The 22,532-nt window shown below is 35.4% G+C and overlaps 1 protein-coding gene across 16 annotated transcripts in view; it reads left to right on the top strand.

The window, feature by feature from the left end:
- Robo2 (roundabout guidance receptor 2) overlaps positions 1 to 22,532 on the top strand; it is a 1,551,815-nt gene that overhangs the window by 1,508,914 nt on the left and 20,369 nt on the right. For all 16 annotated transcript variants that reach the window (XM_048422498.3, XM_085685684.2, XM_085685682.2 and 13 more), the window contains 3 exons: positions 3,803 to 3,959; positions 13,146 to 13,406; positions 17,371 to 17,576. In XM_048422498.3, coding sequence (XP_048278455.1) covers positions 3,803 to 3,959; positions 13,146 to 13,406; positions 17,371 to 17,576 — 624 coding nt within the window. The remainder of the gene's footprint in view (positions 1 to 3,802; positions 3,960 to 13,145; positions 13,407 to 17,370; positions 17,577 to 22,532) is intronic.

Raw genomic sequence — 22,532 nt, forward strand, 5'->3', positions numbered from 1 at the left:
GCCATGTACAACTTCAAGAGCATAAAGAGTTAACTTTCAACACCACTAGGATTACATTTATTAAATTACTTTTCCTCAGGAGATAGAATCCTCTTAGCCTGAAATGTTAATGCCCTCTTTTCCCTCCAAAATGAGTCATTGCTCTTCCTGCTTATTGGTAGGTTTAAATACATTATAGAATAGGAAAAAATTTAAACATCTGTTATGAATTTAAAGTGGCTGAATAATACAGGGGAACTTTAGGAATGACCTTATATGTCATTTTTGCTGTCGTTTCTGTATAATTAGCCCCACAATAGTTCTGTATAATTAAAAAGTAATTTTGCTGAAGCTTCTTTTTTTAGTTCATTAAAGATATGTAAATACCAAGCAATGTATATAAAGAACACTGCATACCGTAAAACATGGGGCCTTTAGACATACAAGTCAACAAATATTTGGTATAGATCAATTGTCATGAGGTTTTAAAAGTTATTTTTGAAAGAATTGAAAGCAGTAGTGCTTGCTACATTGTTGAGCCCAGCAATCTGCCAGACAACATATATGTACAGATCTAGGAGTTATAAAGAATATTTAATCTACCTTTGAATACTAAATTACCTCAATCGGGGATAGAAAGAATTTTCAGTAGCTGAGATTAAAATGACTATTCCTTTTTGAGTTTTCTGTTCAGTTGAAACTCAAGTGGAGTTCACTATTTCTGTTCTGCTTCACAAGGATGTTTCCTGACACTCAGATGTATGACTAAGCTGCCGTATGTCTAGCTAATCCAATCATAGTGTAGAGTTTGTAAATGATCAATTCACATTGATGCTGATAATGTTTTTAAAATCCCAAAGATTAAGTAACTTTCATTTCTGACTTATTTGAGTGAATACATTTCATTCTTAAAATACTTTACAATATATTTCTTTAGAAGGTCAAAAACTTCTGTTAAAAGTTTAATTGTTAAAGATTAAAGCTCAGCTATTTTTCATTGTCACAGAAATAATAGTAGTCAATATAAAATACATACATGAAAATTACTGATTCTGATTTAATGTACCAACTTTTAAGAAGAGTATACATTCAACTTAATATATATATATATATGTGTGTGTATATATGTATATGTATGATATGTTTGTTGGTAATGATGAAGTCAAAGCCAGGACCTCATGCTTGCTAGGCAACTATTACTCACTTCTTTCCCCCTCTCCATGCATTTATTTCTAAAATAAATTGTTTTCATAGTTTTCCTTCCATGGAGTTCATTTGTTAGATAAATAAAATCTAAACACAATTTGACTTAAGAGAGAGTTCAAATATTTGGGCAAAGCCTCGAAAAAATAGTGTAGAAAGTTCTCACTTAAAACGGTGAAGCTTTTAGTTGCAGGTTGCAGCCAGAGATGCTTCATTTCCCTGAAGAGTCAGGATTCAGAATCAGAATTTAACTAGTAGGTTGGGTAATATGCACCCCACTATCATAGAAGCTCACCAATTAGCATGGAGCTAACACACACGGCCATTTTGGTGAGCATTCCTATCCTGATTATTCAAAATGAGAAAAGAGATAATTGTACATTTCTGAAAGAGGGGAAACAGATGTTTGGTGGAAGGCCCTGGGAAATTCCCTCCAAGATCAGCTGTTTCCAAAGCACAGTGTAAAGCCTGTTGTTAACAACAGTAATTGTAAAAAAGCTGAAATGCTTTCTTGATGTTTAGTAAGAATTTTAGCTTGGGTTTAAATAAGGACTGAAGTTGGTTTAGACACTACACAAACAGGTGGCTCTTAGAAACTGCTGCCTGGTGGAACTCAGATTTCTCTCTATGTGAATGTGAAAGTTAACACTGGGCAATCAGTGAGAATCACAGAATCTCACCTTTAAAATGGACACACAAAGTCTTCCCTGTTTTCATCATTCAGTTCTCTTGGTGTCCTCATAACGATTCAAAAAGGACTGTGGGACTCATGCAAACCGTCCTCGTCAAAGACAAAAGGGAAAAGAGAAAGTGCAGCAAGGAAAGACGAGTTGCTCAACCTATTCCTTGAAAATAGTAAATTTAAATTCCAGTTTTATAAAAAAAATGACATAGTCCTTGGTCTTAGTTTATGATTTTGGAGGCTTAAGGAGTCAAAGATTCATTTCATAATAGAAAAAAAAGATTATTCAGCAGTAAACTCTTTGTTTAATTCTGAAACACAGGCTGTTTCTGGCATATTCACTGAGCCTGGATAATTGGAGACTTTCAGAGGTGACTACAAAATGGATTTATTTTTTAATGAGAGAGGAGTTGGAAGGGAGCAACAATGAGTGCCATTCTGTATTTAACATTTTACATGTAATGTCTTTTTACTTCTAAAGATAGCTCAATGAAACATCTATTTTCTGTCTATGGAAAAATACATATATATTAGATGGCATTTACTTACTGACCTCTGGGATAATAAAGGAATTAGTCCTCAGGTAAAGAAATCAAGCTCTGAACCACACAAGTTAATATAGAAGGTGCCTGTTCTCCTTTGCTGAAGTACTTTTCTTCCACCAAAGAAGTAAAACAAAAAGTGAAAATACTATGTACTGGGATGATATAATGGCTATGAATGTAGGCATGCATGACACATAAAGTGTGTACTCTGTAACAATGTGAATGTCTAGTGTACCAGTGTTATCTGTTGCTGAGCTTCCAGTATATTATTATTATACCTTATAATCTGATTTTGTTGACTTAGATTAGTAATAGATAGGAGAAAGAAATGGATGCGCTTCATCTGCATGACTAGATAACCCTGCTACAAATATCTTACACTCACAACATTTACTTTAATAAAGATTAAGTGCAAGGGGTCAATACCACTGTTTGCACATGCATATAAACTGATAAAGGAGTTATACAAGCTGCTGGGTACCCTTCAAACATTCTTTGTTTCTTTGCTCTGTTTCTACCTTGGTACCATCTTTGGTAGTGAAGAAGTTTTAATTTTTTTTAATTTTGGAAGAATAAACTGTATAGCATAATTTAAATAATGTTTTGCTTTCATAGTTTATTAATTTCCATGTATGTTCAGATAGGATTTATACACTGTTGGCTTACTTTTTGCTCATATTTGTGCCTGAATTCATTTGTATTATATAAAGTACAGATGCTAACTAGTCTCTTTGTGTGAAATTCCCTTCATTTTGGAATTTTATGGAATATTAAAGTTAAAATGGTTGAGAACTACTAGCATGATATATGCACAAATAATGCTGCTACTCATGGGACAAAAAGTCTATGAAAAATATCTTGGTGAGGCATTTACAAATACTTTCTGGGCTGTAGTTGATTGATTTTTTTTTTAAACCCATGGCTTTGGGGAGAAGAATGTTACTCCTATGGATTAATTAAATTGAATAAATTCTAATGGAAAAGTTTAACTTGAATCTTTAGATACTGCATTTTCCACTGAGACAGATTATGTAAAAGAGCATTATAAACACAGTAAAATCTGACATTTAAAAGAATTTGCTATGAATCATTATTTCATCTAACAATGAAACATGGAAGTAGCAGAGGGGAATAAAGCAATAAATGTGTTCTTAATACAGCGGCCATATTTTTTGGTTTATTCGGTTCTGCAGAGAATGAATTAGGAAAGACAACGATGCTGGTAGAATTCATTCTTGACATATTCTTGATAATACCATTTCATTGTTTATAGCTTTTTCTTTTATCATGTCTAACATACTGATTCTGTTGTTTTGAAAACATTAATACTTCCTGGCATCTGGTATACTCTGTTTCTTTAGATAATCATTCTCTGTGAATTTATTGCTTTCAGGTGGGAAAGGTGGAAAAAAGAAGAAAAACAAAAATTCTTCTAAAGCGCAGAAAAACAATGGATCAACTTGGGCTAATGTCCCTCTACCTCCTCCTCCAGTCCAGCCCCTTCCTGGTACAGAACTGGGGCACTATGCTGCAGAGCAACAGGAAAATGGGTAAGAGTAGGGTGTGTTCTGACAACATGGCCAAGGCTGCACCTCCACCTCTATTGATTTTTACTGTGTACTTCTTTATCATTTAACTGGCTCCCCCTGCCTCATGTTCTTTGCATCCTCTCTTACTGTTTGCACTCTTGCCATATTTTTAGCTGATAAATATAAAACAGCCCATATTGAGGAGTGAGAATCCTTGGCCTTCAAGTGCTTTAGATTGTCTGCAATCACGATAATCAGCCTCCATTTATAATATTGCTCGTTAGTTTGAAAGCAAGTACCCACAGCTTGGTACTGTGAACTAAAGAGGCACTCCTGAGAAGGGCTGAAAAGGAATTAAAATCACCTTCTTCATCATCCCTTGCCGCTTCCTAATGACTTGATGTCTGACCATAGCAGGGCGCCACCAGTCGAGCACTATCACAATGGGATAATTGTGGGGACTGGACCACTGGGTAGAACTTTAATCACCAGCTCTGAAGGGAATTTGGGGATAGGAATAATAAGGGATTCACGTCAACGTGCACTCTATAAGAAAATCTTAAAGTTAGACAATTTCTTTTGATGGGCCTTAAATGTGATGGTTCTCTATTCTTTCCCTAGTATCTCAGGAGTTGGTTTCCTGTTAGTCTGAGTAGGGAGTGATTCGAAACACAAAAGCATACATAATGGTTTTTATTTCAAAAAAATCAAAAGAAATATTTTATCTAAATTAATATTTCTAAATGCGTTATCTTGCTTTCTGTTTGTAATTCAGTATTTTGACAAGGCTTGTATGCAACCCAAGAATACAGAGTAGATGGATTTTCTCTACATAAATTTTGTTTTACACAGAAGTATTTACATACTAAACAAAATTTAATTGTATAGTGGAGTATGGCTTATATTTGTTCAAATCGCATGAATATTTGCATTTGCTTATAAATTTTGCATATTTCTCTTTTTTAGTAAATGCCATCTTGCCTACACATATATAGTGTGCATGTACATACACACACATATGTATATATAAACATAATAAAGCATATGTATATGTATATAGTCTACTCATACTTATACACACATATCTTTTTCTCTATCCTTCTATCTCTCAAATAGATTTCATTTCTTTTTCTGGGAAATAGTGCCCATATATATGCAAACAATGATTACTTAACTAAACCAATTTTTCCATTTGAAATTAGCAGTCAAGAGCCCACTCTTTCTTCTCCTGGTGAGCCTACCCTTTCTTCTACTGGCCTAAAAATTAAATAGTGAATATGATCCTAATTCACACCAGTGATGGAAATATGTCAATAACTCATGAAAAATAAGAGGTACACACTTCATCAAAGGATTATTACTTAATAGTTTGTATTTTAAGATTGTAGCCAGAAAATATGGAAATGAAACTAATAACTTGAATGGGAAGAGAAAAGAATATTAATGCTTTGTAGGAATAACATCTGGATCACATGAAAATTGTAGGTTATTTAGATATCCTTCTTTTTTGCCAACAAATCTCCTTAAAATATTCATTTGATATAATGATGCTCCTTATACACTGAAAGAAAATTAATTCAATCTAAATATTGTGAAACTTACCACATGACCTTATTAACAGTGGAAAAACGAGAAGTATTTCTTTTGGTGATGATACAATTATGTTAGTGTACCTTTATGTTCTTACACAAATGGTTTTTCAAATATTGATATGACAGGTCATTTTAATCTATTTAGTGATTATAATTTATTTTTAAAATTTACTCAAAGTTCATTATATGATTTTTAAATTTCTAATGTATTAATTTATTATTACAGATAGTTAAAATGAATGTTCTCAACATATACATGCCAATGTACATAAAAATGATTGTGCTATATAATTTTTTATAATTTCTTTTTTTTGAGAAAAGAAAGCAATCATTTCTTATTTTACCTACCAATCCCAGTTCCCACTACCTCTCCTCCACCCATTCTATCTACCTTCCCACCCTACCCTCATCCACTCCTCAGAGTGGGTAAGGCACATTGTTTTGGGGGAAGTTCAAGGCCCTCCCTGCTCTATCTAGGTTGAGTAAGATATCCATCCAAAGAGAATAGGTTCCCAAAAAGCCAGTACCAGTAGTAGGGATAAACCCTGGTGCCACTGACAGTAGCCCCACAGTCTGCCCCAGACATGCAACTGTCACCCACATTCAGAGGGACCAGTTTGGGCCTATGCTGGTTTCTTCTTTGTATGGCTGGATTTGGTGAGCTCCCATTAGCTCAGGTAAACTGTTTGGGTGGGTGTCCCCATCATGATCTTGACCTCTTTGCTCATATTCTTAGTCCTCCCACTCTTCAAATAGACTTTGGGAGCTCAGCCCAGTGCTCTGCTGTGGGTCTCTGACTCTGTTTCCATCAGTTGTTAAATGAATGTTCTATGGTGACATTTTAGATATTCATCATTAGTTCATCTTACTCTTGAGTTCTTATTTGCCTTAAGTGCTGAGAAATTGCTGGTGGGAAAAAGAACTATTTTTAGGCATGGGGATGCATCTCAGTTAGAGAAACCTTGCCCAGGATGTATGAAACCAGGAATTGTGGCTCATCTATGCCCTCCAGCTCTCAGGAGGGAGAGTCCATAAGATTGGAATCCAAAGGTCATTATCAGCTATATAGCTGCTTAGTCCAATTGATGCCAGCCTGAGATATATGAGACCTCCCTCTCAAAGACAAAAAACAAAAAACCCCACTTTTCTTATTAAAAAAACAAACCAAAAAACTAGGTGTGTTTTGAAGAAGTAAAAGCCAGCGAATAATCCTACAGTAAAATTAGTTTTGTCAATTTTTTAAATTGCCATTTACTGAAGAAGGATGCTAAAAAGAAATTCCACACTAGCTCAGAATTAAGTATAATAAAAGGTTATTTATTTAGGGTAATCTCACAGATCACAATCCTCTGCACAAATGAGGAACAGGAACCGAATCCCACAGCTGGAAGAAGCCCGATATGCTCTTGACATGGGCATATGTAACGTAAGAGGCCACGCCAAAGTGAGCAGGTAACTTAAAGGCTACTGGCTGTAGAAATTCCTACAGCAATTTGCAACAGACAACAATAAAAGATTTTGTCAGCAATTTTGAAAGTTGTATCCTAAATGCTAGAGCCAGTTCCAGGAAGAGAAGCAATAAAAACATGAACAAAAAAAAATATATGAGGAGATCTGCTATGTTAATAGGAAAGATGTAATTATGGTCCTAAGGCACTATATACATTGAGACGCACATGAGCATGTTCTCTTTTCTTCTTCTCATTCCCCCATGACTTTATTTCTCTCATACAATTATAGACACACATGTGCACACATACAAGAGAGAGAAAAATTATTTTTCCATATATATATGTGTATATATATATATTTTAACAATGGAAATAAAATAAGAAGTAAGCAAGTAAGCCAGGGGAGTACTTATGTCAGTGGAGTCTTGAGTGAATTTTGAATCATTTATTCATAAATGATAGTACCCCTAACTGGTTGGCTATCAGAATCTGTGCCCAGAGTCAAAGCTAATGAAAAATCACCCGAAGAAAGTATTCAAACTAAAGGGATTTTTGAACCAGAGTAGATTGTTAGCCAAACAGTAAAACGAAATACAAGCAGTGATATAACTTGATACTTCAAATAGAGGAACCTTCCTTTGGTCAAGGAGGGAAAATGAAAAGATCCCCATCAATCTTCCTTTATACCCTATTCTAGTTGTGATGGTTTCCCTTTCTTCTACTTCTCGCCATTGCCTGACCTTGCCTCTCTGTCCTGCTGATCCCTACATTGCACTCAATTGCTGAGCTGCATCATTCATCAACTTGTACATGCTGCACAAAGTTGGTCAATGTTGATATTTTATGATAAATATGTTTATTTTAAACAATTTTTGAATGTAAATATATTTTGATCATATTTTCCCTTCCCCAAGTCCTTACACACTCTCTCATCCTCCCTACCCACCCATATTTAAGTTCTTTCTCAAAAATTAAATAAAACCAAGTAAAACAACCTCCAAAGCCTAGAAAAATAATAAAATCACACTCAAAAAGAAAGAAAACAAAACAAACAGAGAAACTTTAAACAAGCAAACAAAAATGGCACACATACTCCACAAAAACAAACAAAAAAAAAAGAAAGAAAAACAAACGTGAAGTCCATCACATGTTGGTGGTGAACTGCTCCAGCATGTGAGGCCTGTCCTGAAGTGGTTGATACACGCAGTGCCTCTCTATTGGAGAAAACTGATTCTCCCTCTCCCAGAAGATATAAGTGACAGTTCAGGTTTAAGCCTCTGAACATCTGAGACAGTGCTTCGATGCTAATTATGAATCCTTGTACGTCGTAGAAGAATTCAGCTGCTTTGCTACTGATAACAGACTAGATAACAAGAACCTTAGTTCAGGTGGATAATGTCTGGAATGTTCCAAACAAAATGGCTGATATGTAATGGAGAAGGGATGAAAGCAAGGGAGTGACAGTGGGCACAAGGAAGAAGGACAGAGTGAGTAGGGAATCCTGACTGGGATTAACAACAATGTTGAAAATATAGTCTCTAGTTACTAATTGTGATTAGCAGCATTGTTTCGTAAGTGTATAGGCTTCAGTTTTCCTTCTAAGTCTTTCATGGGCAATTTCTTTCTTCACAGTACACAGTAACAGAAGTTATTCAATCATTGTTCAAATGAAATGATATTTGAATGTTAATTCAATCTTGTAGCCGTGGTGCAAATGTTTTCCCATCTTAATATGCTTCTTCTGTTTGGAAAGGGCAATGTGTTAAATGTATTAGGGCCTAGCTCTGACTGCTATACATTTATTATAGTCATAGGCTGCTTGGAAGAATTCAATAGTAATTAAATAGGCGCTTTGCTTTGTTCTTGCAATTAGAGATTGGCAAGCTTCTGCTGGAGTTGAATGTTATTGTATTTTTATTAGTAATTTGGTATTTGTATCTGGCCTTTAATAAGTTGGTTCATATGCAGCATTGATTTGCTGTCATCTTGATCATTACTCATCAGGAAAGACAGATAATAGGATGCCTCATACTTGGCTATTAGAATGTCAGTGAACAAGGAATTGCCTTTGAAAGGTTGGGTAGAACAGCTTTGGTTGTCTATTGGGAGTATTTTTGTAGATTTTGTAGGTTACTGCATAAGACATCAGAAGTATAATGCTTAAATAAAATGTGCAAAAGTACAAATTGCAGTTAGTAACTAGAGACTGTATTTTCACCATTATTGTTAATCCCAGCCAGGACGCTCTGTCCTTCTTTTTTGTGCTCACTGCCACTGCCTTGCTTTCATCCCCATTTCTTTTCATGTGGGCCATTTTGTTAGAACATTACACAAACAGGATCCACCTGAAGCAAGTGAATCTTATAAAATGTGTAGGGAACCATTAAACGGAGCTGAATGTATGAAATGTACAGTAATCGGCTACTTTCTCTTCTTTCCTGGGTAGCTGCACTAAACCTTTCTAGTTAGTCCTCTGGAGTGGATTCAGAAGTGAATACCAGGGAGGTGATGAGCAGTTCTCTACATGATATGAACTACATCCTGACTTGACTTCCTTTATTCGTTCTTGTTAGCCTCTTTGAGATATTTTTTTCCCATTTTTTACTTTTTCTTCTATTGGTAGAAACCACATTGAATACATGAACTTTTTTCAGCCTTCCTTGTCCTGGAAGTGTGATCAAATTTACTCATTGTAGTTCCAATTATCTTTGCCGAGAATCCTGGGGAGTATTGATGATAATATCCACCCTAATTTACTGAAACGTTAATAAAATTGATTTTAGAAACTTAGAACACTATGTAATTTATTTACCTAGTATTACATTTTTCATGCTATCAGAGTTTTTAAATAACCTCTCCTTTGCTCAGTATTACCTGAATAACAAAAAATGAATCATTTTAATTTACTCTAATGCTTTTCACCTTACCATTACAAGTGATGAATATAGCACATGCTTATCTCTCTTATCCTACTCATGCTATATTCTAAATTTCTACATCATTTAAACTATCTAAAGAATTATCTATTATTCAACAAGTAGGAATACTTTTGGAACTAATGGGCTATGCCTATTTGAAATATTTAATATATAGTACTTCATAAAATAGCTTTGGCAACATGCCAGTGTAAATGTTAAAAATACAACTATTAATTTTTCCTAAAAATGTGATTTTTTTTGAACAAACTTTTCATGGTAAAATTGATTTTAACTATTGGTAAAGGCTAATAGCAATCATGATCTATACTGAAAATGAGCAATTATTTTATTAGGTTCTAAATATGTATTTCTTAATCATAATAATGTAGCACTCAGACTCAAATAAATAATTCATGTACAGAAACTTAAGCTTTATTTTAATAATTTTTGCATGTCGATAAATATGATTTTGGCCTGCTATAAGAGAGCGAAATCTCCTTGAAGTGTGGATACTATAAACATATGAAAAGCTAAATATTAAACTGAACAAGTAAAAGGATCAACATTGGAAATCTAAAATTCATTTTCAATTCAATGTTCAATAAGATTGCCAGTACCAATTATATAATATAGTATTCTAGCACTGGTTAGTATTGCCAGTAAGTTTTACAAAAGGTATGTGATTTAAAATTTAACTTAAAGACATATAAGATTAGAATAGAGAACCTGGAGAGGGAAACTCTCCAGGCTTTTTTTATTTGAAATAAATTTCTACATAATAAATACTTATTTTGAAATAAATTTGTTTCTACAGCCAAAGGTACCAGGGTACAAAATTGTAAAGGAGAAAGGAAACAAAGCCATTTAGTTTCAGCGTGAGATTTCTGCTGACAAACTGTGTACTCTGTCTAGAAAATACATTGAAGCTTAACTATGTTAAATGAACATAATAGAATGAAGAGAAGTAAATGGTTCTCTTATACTGTTCTGATGTCTTCATAGATAAATTTGTAAACAGTCAGTAGGATTGATTGGATTTGAAAACCTTAAAGCATTAAATATAACAAAGGATGCTGGTTACAGACTTTAGAACAATAGAACTCTCCCTTCAAATGAAAACTGTGATCTCCATAAAACAAATTAAAATGACAATGTGCTAGAAAAAAATGTATTTTTTTCAGTACAGATTGGCACACATTATATAGTTAGTAAATAGGAGTTCAGATTTAGCCCATAGCATTTTCTTGGAGAGATAACACACTGAAATGTGTCTGCTGCTCACAATAGTATAAAAGACATGTAGAGACAGCCATCCCTTCCAAACCGTACAGGGCTCCTGAAGCGGAGCTTTCAGCTTTATGCTCACAGAAGCAGAAGGGTATTGATGGAGCCTCAGCAAGTGAACATGGACACTGAAACAAAGAACTCAAAGGTAAACCCAACTTTGAGTGGAGAATACTTGGTTTTTGGAAATAAGATTTTAGAAATTCAGAGAGCCTGGAATTCCAAACTTCCTACAAGTGATGAGGTCCTGTGGAATCTGCATATTCCTTCCTCTCCTCACTTATGGCCAATATATTTCTCTCTTTATCTCCTTTGGAAACTGAGTTCTCCAGTCCCTACCTCTGGGCTTGCACACATGTAACTTAACATATTCCTGTTGCCATTGGCCAACAGAACTTTGACAGTCCCCAGGCAGTTTGAGCTATCCCTACAGCAGTCTCAGTTGCTTGTTACTATGCAGAGGTATCCTTCCATCCTCTTATCTTCCTGATATCCCTACCAACTTCCCCACTTCCTCCTACAAGGCTCTACCCCACTTCTTCCATGTTTTCTTCGTCGATGTTGTATTGCCATGAAGAGACGCTATGACCCCAGCAACTCTTATGTAGGAACGCATTGCACTGGGGCTGGCTTGCAGTTCAGAGGTTTATTCACTTATCAGCATGGTGGGAAGCATGATGCTAAGCAGGCATACACAATATTAGAGAAGTATCTCAGAATTCCATATCCAGATTGGAAGGAAGAGAGAGACTGGGTCTGACTTGAACATTTTGAAACCTCAAAGCCCACCTAAAGAGACAAACTTTCTCCAGCAAGGCCACACCACCTAATGGTGCCACTACCTGGTGACCAAGCATTCAAATCTATGAGCCTGTGGAGGCCGTTCTTATCCACATGTCTTTCTGTTTGATTTTTACGTTCTGATCCACTGGATTTAACCAAAATTATTAACAAGGGCATGAACTGACTCTTTCCACTGGTACATGATTAACTCCCCAGTGGCTACATCACAGAAGACAGTAACTTACCTTCTTCTATTAGCCATGGTTCCCCTGTGCCAAGCATGGCTTCCTGAGCCTCTCTCCCATCTAAACTATTATTACTGATTTAGGGTTTTTGGAAGAACAACTTTTGAAAAGTCTTTTCTTTAAATATCTTAGGATTTATTTGTTTGGTGAAAATGCTAGAACTATGGAGTTGGTGTAAATAGAACTGTTATTGATTTAGAATTTACTATAATAGTATCCTATATTCTTAATTCAGCATGCCTTATAAAATTGTTTTGATATGCTACGTCTTCAAAATAAATTTTATAAACCAAAAATATATAAAAGGATGGATTTTGTGCCAATTAATTTTACTGAAATGAGATAATTACTTCTTTTTCAAGACATTTGGAACTTCTGAGATAAGGATAATGTGAGTTTCTATTGATAAACTTCATGGAATTTTTGATGATTATTGATAGCTTCATCATCAAGCTTTGATAAAAGGTATATTATATGGAATAAAAACTTTCCTTAGGTCTAGAACAGTAAATAAAATTCCAACACTTATGTTAGATGATCAATCAGCATTTTTGGAACATTTTGTTTGTTCACAAGGATACACAAGAAAAGGGAGTGGATACATCTCCAAGCATTGGCTTCATTGATATCTTCAATTAGTAATTTGGTGTTTCCACATGAGTAACACTGAAGGAAAGTTATTGCTATTTGTGGCTGTGTGGTAGCGATTAGCTAAGAAAGTCTTTTAAGAACAAGTTGAGATATTTCAAGATAATAGATATAATTTGAAATATAATAGTAAGATTATTTACTATATTAGCCTCGATTATGCGAAAAGGAAGACATAGACTTTGGAAACCTTTTAGACACCATTTGGTTGCTGTTTATTGCTAGTAGAATTGTGCAATTATGTGTATGTTTGTGTCAGTGAACATATTTTCTTATTTAATTTCAGCTATGACAGTGACAGCTGGTGCCCACCTTTACCGGTGCAAACATACTTGCACCAGGGTATGGAAGATGAACTGGAAGAAGACGATGATAGGGTTCCGACACCTCCTGTGCGTGGTGTGGCCTCTTCACCTGCTATCTCCTTTGGACAGCAGTCCACTGCCACTCTTACTCCATCCCCAAGGGAAGAGATGCAACCCATGCTGCAAGCTCATTTGGATGAGTTAACAAGGGCCTATCAGTTTGATATAGCAAAACAAACATGGTAAATATCCTCAGTAAGCCACAGGCCCTATACTTTCTACATATGTAAATGTTCTTGGATGTATATTAAGCAGAGATGCTTATAAATATGTGTGGGTGGGATGAGAAATGGTTTAGAATATGTGTTAGCCGTCTATATAACGAAACTGGTGACAGAAATTTAAATAACCTGACCAACATCACAAAGCTGCTTAGAGAAGTGAATGAAGCTGGGATTCAGACTGAAGTGCTTTTGGCGACACCAGAATCCATTCTCATTCACAAACCAGCTCCAATTAGTTTATCCTTGAACGTGCTTTTAATGCCACAATAAAGGACTCCTTTCAAATTCTTTAAAGTGCCTGTGATTAATTCTGTATGTGGTTGTGAATATGTAAATGCATGCTTCTGAAAATTACTATGGACAGTGTCAGTTATTAAAAGACCCTGTTTGGACTGAATTAAGTGGATTAGAAAATAAAAATAATAACAATAAATGCCTCAACAGAAGCTCAAAGACACACTAATATTTTTTTCTAATAAGACTGCAAATTCATAAATCACAGATAGAAGACTGTTAGGTGTTCTGGGAAAACATGGTAGAAATAGAATTAGGATCAAGCATCATGGTTTTTAGAGAATTTTGTTTATTTTTTCAACACTAATTTACATGTCAGTATATACGACCTATCTGTTAATTTACACCATACTTGAAGTCAAATGAAGGGCTTTACATTTTTGGCTAGTTCTACTCCCTGAGATATATTCATGGTGAATTATTCATCATTTTTGGTATTTATGCACTGCTTATTAATAAAATACAGCCAAGATACCAAATAGGGAAAAACATTCCATGCTGTCCCAAACACATTTTTGCAGAGGAGCAGAAGCCATTTTTTTTTCACAATCAGCATGATCAAACATGCTACTTCATAAACAATCATTTTTCACAAAAAGTTCCTTTGTAGAAAATACAACTAAGTATAAAACAATTGTGTGAAGAGACGTAGGATTTTCTTATGTTTCCTCATTAAGTCATGATATGTGTCTCTTATACTTTAAACTCAACTCTGATTCATATTAGAATCACCAGGACAAATGGAACATACAAAAATACCTAGGTCTTACCTCCAAGTGGATTCTTATTGCTTAGTGTGGGATTCGATGGAGGAGGAACAAAGTTAGGTTCACTTCCATGAAGATAGATGGGTCTTACCAGATGTATGACATGGGGAAATTTGTCATACATATGTATACTTCCCCCATGTGTAAATGATTATAATGCTAATAATTAGCTTCCATATGAATTTAGAAGGGACCCTCCCAACAATACCCTAAACTATGGCTAGATATATTGTCACAGAGTTCCCAGAATCACTATAAAGTTTTAGAATATGCCAAAGGAGTTGTAAGAATTCACTGGATCTTCTATAATCAAAGTTACCAATTATTCTCATAAAACACAATGGATTAAGATAAGCCAAAGGAAGAGATGTGGTGCAAAATTCTGAAGAATTCCAAAGGCAGAGGTCTCCCATTGTAATTCCAGGTTGCTCTGTTTACTCAGCACTAGCACAATGCAGGAAGTATTACCAAGCCACGGTATATGGGAGCAGAGCTGAAAACAAGGTCTCAGGTCTATTAAAGATGACTACTTTCATGACTGACCTCAGCAGTCAGTCCACTAAGAGATGAAGTTGTTACTTTGTGACTAGAAGCCCTATGATAACTTGTCCTGTTTATTATTGGACAAACCATGGTTTCCAAGTCAACTGGCACTTGTACCAAAAATATCATACTATCAGAGCTGAGACTACCTCCAGACTTTAAACAACACTTTTTTAGTCAAAGTGAAGCTATCTACTGTGCTTCATTTTTCAAATATTTTTCTTTGCACTTTTTATGTTCCTTAAAAAAACGACCTGTCTATATTTAATTTCTAATGTTTAGAAGGCATTGGACTTCTACCTGAGTTGGTTACTGATGCTGTTTCACACTTAAAATCCCCCATTTAGTAACTGCTTCTTAAGTGTATCCCAAATGGGTGAATAAACTATGCTGTTTCCATATCTTCAATCTTCGTATACACTAGACCTTGTTTCTTGAGAATGTTCACCTTGAGAATGGTCTTACACAATCTACCACAGTTAACTTTCACACAAGGGTAGTAATTCATCCTTTACACCCCCTCCACCAAAATACCTCGTTTGCTCTTGTGGTTTGAAAGAGCTTCCTATTTAAGATTACACATCACATTCACAGAACTCTAAACATAAAGGATCCCAGCTGCCCCTCCGGGGATGCTACTCATACTGACTGATGAAATGGACAAAACACTTCCTATTACTAGAAGATAGTTATAAGTCTTGCATACCATAATCTCATATTTAAGATTAACCTCTAATTCTGTTTAAATTATTGAATACGTTTTTCATCTCTTTTTAATTTTTCCCATCAACACATGCCAAAAGCTATATAGAATTACATTGTTGGTCTGTTTCTTCCTCACCCATCCCGAAATCTATAGCATTGCAGTGAAATGGACCACATATGTCATCCTGCTTGATGTCCTCCTGTTTGTCATGTAAATCCCTCTCCTTGTTACAAACTGAATGTGACGACACACATATAGCAAGGTGGGCTTGTCAACACACAATATTCAATCTAAGTGAGCTTACTAAAACTCGCTTTTCTTTCCTCACTATAGATTAGTGAATTGTAATGAGTGCCAAGGGGTTGCATACTGCCTGAAACACCTGCTCCATAACATCAGCGATTAAATCTGGCTATACAGAAGTGATGTCCAGACTTAACATTCTTGGGGTTTTACCATTGAAAGACATAGAATACAGTTAGCTTATAAATCCACAGATGAAAATGGCAGAGGAATATTAAGCAAATTTTAGGACAGGAAACATTTTCTCAAAAGACGAAAATGAGAGCAAAAATAACTCTTCACCTTTTTAAAAGCCAGCGGCAAAAACGCATTCTACTTATTTGTGATGACTTTTACCTGGGACGGCCCTTTTGAATAAGAAGACAAGGAAAAATATTCAGACATAGAACACATCCACTCTTTGTTGACACTTGCAAATAGTCGTGAGTTACCTCAAACTGAGCATTTTGTAAGTTAGAAGGAATTATTTAATAGTCTCATGGCACAGCAAGTACACCGCAGAGCGCAGATCCACACTTTTGTTAATCATAAAATGAGAGCCAAGTCATTCGGGCTTTCTTTAAATATTTTCTAATAAACAAATGGTCGTGCATGTTCTGCTAATTTTGTAATGTTGGGATTAATTTATTTACTCATTACTAAGAAGTTATTGAACACGCCTTATGTTATAAATTCCATCCCCCTTTAAGATTTGGTTCTTGTGATGCATTGCAAATACCTAGAGAGCACAAAGTATTTGTATCTAATCTACACTGGGATAATGGAACAGCTGTTCAGCCTGATGTGATGGGAATCATCCCAAAACCAATCTTCATAGGGCAGGAAGTGTGCCAGAGGCAGGGCTGGGTGATCAGGGCCCCACCTGACAAACTTTCTTCAAACATGCTTCATAGGTTATAACAAGTGAGTTTAAACTTCAACACTAACCATGAAACCAAATACCTATGGTATGGGGTGGGAAGAGGTAAAAAAATGATTTATGATAAATAGTTCTATTCTCTTTGGAATAATTTGTCGATACAAAAGCATTCAATATATATATATATATATATATATATATATATATATTCATCTCTGTGTATCACCTTATAAACCTCAAAACAAGAACTTTTGTAGTTTATGTGGTTGCTGTTTAGTAAGGCTTGTAATCATATCACAGTATCTTTGCTAACATAAAGAATATGATATGAGTTAGTAAACAAGTAAGACAGTATGGGTTAGCATAACAGGACATTAACCATGAATTATAATTTTGTTGAATGTTAATGAGTTGCTTCTCGTCTTCTGTTTCTTTCCATTTAAATTCCAGGCACATTCAAAGCAATACTCCACCTCCACAGCCCCCAGTCCCACCATTAGGTTACGTGTCTGGAGCCTTGATTTCTGATTTGGAAACAGATGTTCCAGATGAGGATGCTGATGATGAAGAGGAACCATTAGAAATCCCCAGGCCCCTCAGAGCACTAGACCAGACACCTGGATCCAGTATGGACAATCTAGACAGCTCTGTGACAGGTAACAAAACTGATAGAATGAGAATATGTGACCTATTTGCAATATTAAAATGTATCACAAATCAAATATTTCCTTATGTAAGATTTATTCAACTCCATCTATTTTTGCAGCATTTTAAATGTGTTAATGTTAAACATCAAATTCAAAAAGGATTTAGAAATACTTTTGCTTTGCTGCTAAAATGATAAGGAAATTCATGAATTTTAAAAAGCTTTAAAGACATGAAAGAAAACTCAATTATATCCCAGGCTTTCAAGAAAAGTTCACTCTGCTGGGGAACCAAGTCTATTATATGAAAAACCTTTACTTTTAGAAATGATATAATTTGTATATCAGGAGCAACATACAAAGTGAATGAGATCTTAAAATGCTTCTTGATATTTCACTCTGTAAAATCATTGACTGATGAAAATAGGCAAGTCTTGAGAATGAGCGTCTCCTAGGCTGCACGTGGTATTATTTCTGGAGTGGAAACATGCATAGCGAGATAAGCAATATATTTATGCATTTCACACTGCTGAATCTAATCACCCGTCCTCTGCCAAGAAGCGTAATTGTTCTGTTTATGGCTTAGGCTTCCCTCCCCATTTTTTTCTTGTTTGATAAGCAAAGACTTCAGTTGGTGCATGCCCATGATGACTCTAGGTCTGAGAAACAGCCTATTTACAATAATTTCAAAATGGTCCAGTTGAAATCTCATGTATGCACAAAGGAAGTGGCGAGAGCCAAACTTCAGTCTTTCTCTCCCTGAGTTATCTGCCCCTTGATTCACAAACATGCTTCTTCCTGGATAATGAGGACATAGCTACTCCAAACATAAATCTCATCTCTGCATTTTCTTGGGTCACCTCGGACCACCTATGTCTATGTTCACATGAATGATTCCTTTCAGCCCAAAGTGCCTTTTATCAGTCTCCCTGGATTCCTTGGACTCCAATATCTCCCAATCTCTGCATAACTGGGGCTTCTCAATGGATTTACAAACACTGGTGGACCATGTTTTACTGGAGGACACATCGGAACCTCTGCCTTTGTTTTTGTGATTCTCAGCATCTGAGACATGGATCTAATTTTTAGTTCATCTTTTTGCCTGGAGGCTGAACTCCTTATGAAGCTAATTAAGACTTTAAAAACACAGATATATTTCTGGGATTGGAAACATAGATCCAACCAAAGGTGACAGAGCAAAAGTTAAAATTCTTGAATGCTGTGGAGTTGACTTATTATTACACTATTGTGTTAAGCCTCTTTGCCTGGATTTCTAGCATAATCTACTTTAGGGCAAATTCTGAATATCTTTGCATACTTCACTAGTAATACCAAACTGTTTCTCATTAAGAATGCAATGTAAGTTCCAGGAATAATGGCAAAGTCAGCTATAGGCTCTGAAGTTCTTTATTAAATATTATAATGTCAGATACAATATGTACATCTTTAAGTTTGCAGAACCCAATTTTGCCCTTTGCATACCCAACTGCTAGGAGCTAGTTAGGGTGTCTTTTGTGAGGGCAGTATACACTTCTCTAACTAATTCTATGTTCGTGCCAAAGAAAACTTTCATTGCTAAGAAAACAAAGTTTTTACTTGAATTCCCTGCTTAATTCTTGCCCTATATAAAAAATTCCTCAGGCCATATAGGTATGTATTCCTCCATAATGAATGTGTCCCATGAAAGTACATCTCTTAAGTTACCTTGTATCTTTCACTACACTACCTAAACAAGAGCTCCCATTGTTTTCTCCTTTCTTCTACCAGAAACTCAGAGGAGAAAGTTTAATCAGATGTTTAATTTACCTTCTACGCTGTGTGTGTGTGTGTGAGAGAGAGAGAAAGACAAAAGTTGTATATGCGCATAACATAGTACTTATTTGTTCAGTGTGAGAGGATGAAATGTGTGTGAATGTAGATTAGATTATGAGTGCACGTGGAGAGTATATGGGTCATGTAGAGAATACACATACACAAGGAGTGTGAGTAAATACATTGAGGAAGGGCACACATTAGAATGTATGTATTCTATATAGAATGCGAGTACATAAATTTATGTGAGTATATAAACTGAGTGACTGTACAGAGAAAGATTATGTGGATGTGTATAAGGAGTGTATATGTGTAGACTCATTTGTCAACTGGCAGAAAGCATGCATGCGAGGAGGCTGCAAACATACATGCATTTTGGGGATTTGCCCTAAGGTACATGTATGTATTAATCATGATGCCCCTCTTTCCAGTGCAAGTACTACACCCAAATGATGCAGAGACATACATTCAGATAAAACACCTGTAAAAACAAATAAATGAAATTATTATAAAAACAGAACACTTCTTTGTAAAGAAGCACATTAATTCAGAATATATTCAAAATATCTAAAAAAAAATCTGTGGAGTTCCTTAAATTCTGAAATGAACATTCATTTAAGAAAAGAGACAGGAGAAGACATTATCAATGGGTCCATATTATACTAGCTTAGTGGCAAAAAGCATGTATTGACAAACCTATTGCTTCATAGAACTATTGCCCAAACAAGCATTTATTCTGTATCCCTCACATAATCTGTAGCAAGGAGCTGCAGGCAGGCCTGCTTTCCGTCCCTCCCGGCTCCCGCGTGGCTAGTTTAGCCCCGGAAATAACAACACTCAAATTGTATTCATTTAAACACTGCCTGGCCCATTATCTCTAGAGAGTTAGTTACTGGTTAACTCTCACATCTTGATTAACCCATTTCTTATAATCTGTGTAGCACCATGAGTTGGTGGCTTACCGGGAAAGATTCAGCATGTCTGACCTGGTGACTGGCTCCATGGCGTCTGCCTCATTGCCCTCTTCCCAGCATTCTGTTCTTTTTACTCCACCTACCTAATTTTCTGTCCTATCAGAGGGCCAAGGCAGTCTCTTTATTAACCAATGAAAATAACACATAACAGAAGGCCCGCCTACATCAATAATTACTAGATTAGGAATTTTTGTTAAATAGTAATAATGGTAATAATAATTATAATGAGAAGAGAAAGAGGAAGAGGAAGAAGAATAACCCCAGTAAATGCAAACCATTCTTCTGGGTGCAGTGGTTTCTGTCTTTTGTATGGCTCAGAGATTTAAGAATAATTTTAAAACTTTTTTTTTCTTTTTTAGAGAGGTTTTTTACTATGTAGTCCTGCTCTCTTGGAGCATACTGTACAGACCAGGATGGTTTCTGCATGCTAGAATTAAAGGTGTGCACTATCATATCCAGACTGGTTTCTCACGTTTTAAAAGCATAGCAAGGAAACAAAAGAGAAAGGAAAGAAAAAGAATTCTCAGAGGAACAAAAGAACCACAAAACAGAAAAAGAATGCAGGACTGAGATTTTGAAGTCTAAAGTACTGACTATCTGGAAGCCAGCAGACATGTCCTGCCCCCCATTCTTAGGTTTTACCCTAGGTTATAGCTCATTTAACCTTCAATATTCCTATTGCTGATGCTATAATCTTACAGATACGGACATCAGGTCAAAATCGTAAAAGCATATCGCAGACACTTGATTGCCTCAAGTGGTTAAAAATATATACAAAAATCAGTTTTATGCTAATTAAAATGACTATAATCCTGGCTCTAGGAATGCCTAACATTTATCTCCGGATTTAATCTTTTTTAATATAAAATTGATGGCTGGCTTTTTACCCAACATGAGATTTATTTTTTGTATGTATATATAGGTAGATAAATAAAGAAATCACATAAAATTATATGGACACATAAATCTTAATTTTGTACTTGCTTGATCATGATTAGAGTTTTAAGATTGACATTTATTTTCTCATATTTGGTTCTACATTCACTTACAGTGGACTACCAAATTTTGTCATCACTTTTAAAGGAGTTATCATTCTTTTTATATTTTTTGGTAATCTGAGCATCTAACTTATCCTGCACATCTGTTTGATTGTCATAAAGCACAAAAATACTTTTAATGTGCTCTTGTTTTGGCTTGGGAAAGAAACACCGGAAAGCTTCCATTTTCAGAAAGAAGCTAGTGAGATATCCACCTAAACATCAACCATCATCTTAGAGTACCAGAAGAAGAAAGGATTTAGCATTTCCTTCTCAACTCATATGGTAAAATACATTTTCTCATTTTAACATCACCAAGAAACAAAAATTATAGAAGGAGAGGGCAGAGAGGGATGTAAAATAGTGTCCTTAACTTATAGTTGAGATTTGAACTGCCTGGTGGCAGAATTAATGTTGAGAATGAGTGCTGTTAATTGAGGTAGAGATTGCCTTGAGAGGTGGACCCACAGACGTGGTGACTAAATGGAAATTCTGGCACTGTTTTCTTTTCTTATTTTCGGAGACTTCTATTTTGTTTTCTAGAACTCATTTACCTGAACAGTGTGAAAACAAACCTTTTGACAGTCTCCATCTCTATTCTGCCTCACAGGTTTTTAGAAAGTTGGTCAATAAAATATCTCACCTGCGGTCTTCTCTCTGCTGCAAAAATTCTTTAATTTTTTAATATAAAAGATCATTTCTGTTAAACCCTACAAATGATGAACTTATTCCCTTAAGCTACTTCAACAGCATTAGAACCTTTAAGACAAATTAGATGCCAAAATTTGACAGATGAAAGAATGGATGTTATATGTATGATTTTTATCCAAGTGAAACAAATTAACAGATGTCATGCAAACTAAGGAAAATGCTCTCTAATTACTTCTTTTGGTTTTCCTACATGTTGCACACTGCACACACACACACACACATAGACACAGACAGACATACACACAAACACACACACAACACACACACAAACTTTCACATACCTGAAGAAGTGGTATAGTTGTTACATATCCAAATCTTTGGAGTATCAGAAGCGTTTTCCATCTTTTTCTACATCTAGAAAAGGTCGATATTTGGAATGATTTGATCAAAGACAATTATATCAGAAGATTTGACTTAGCAAGTAGTTAGACAAG

The sequence above is a fragment of the Myodes glareolus genome, chromosome 2, assembly GCF_982192425.1.
Source record: "Myodes glareolus chromosome 2, mMyoGla1.1, whole genome shotgun sequence".
Classification (NCBI taxonomy): domain Eukaryota; kingdom Metazoa; phylum Chordata; class Mammalia; order Rodentia; family Cricetidae; genus Myodes; species Myodes glareolus.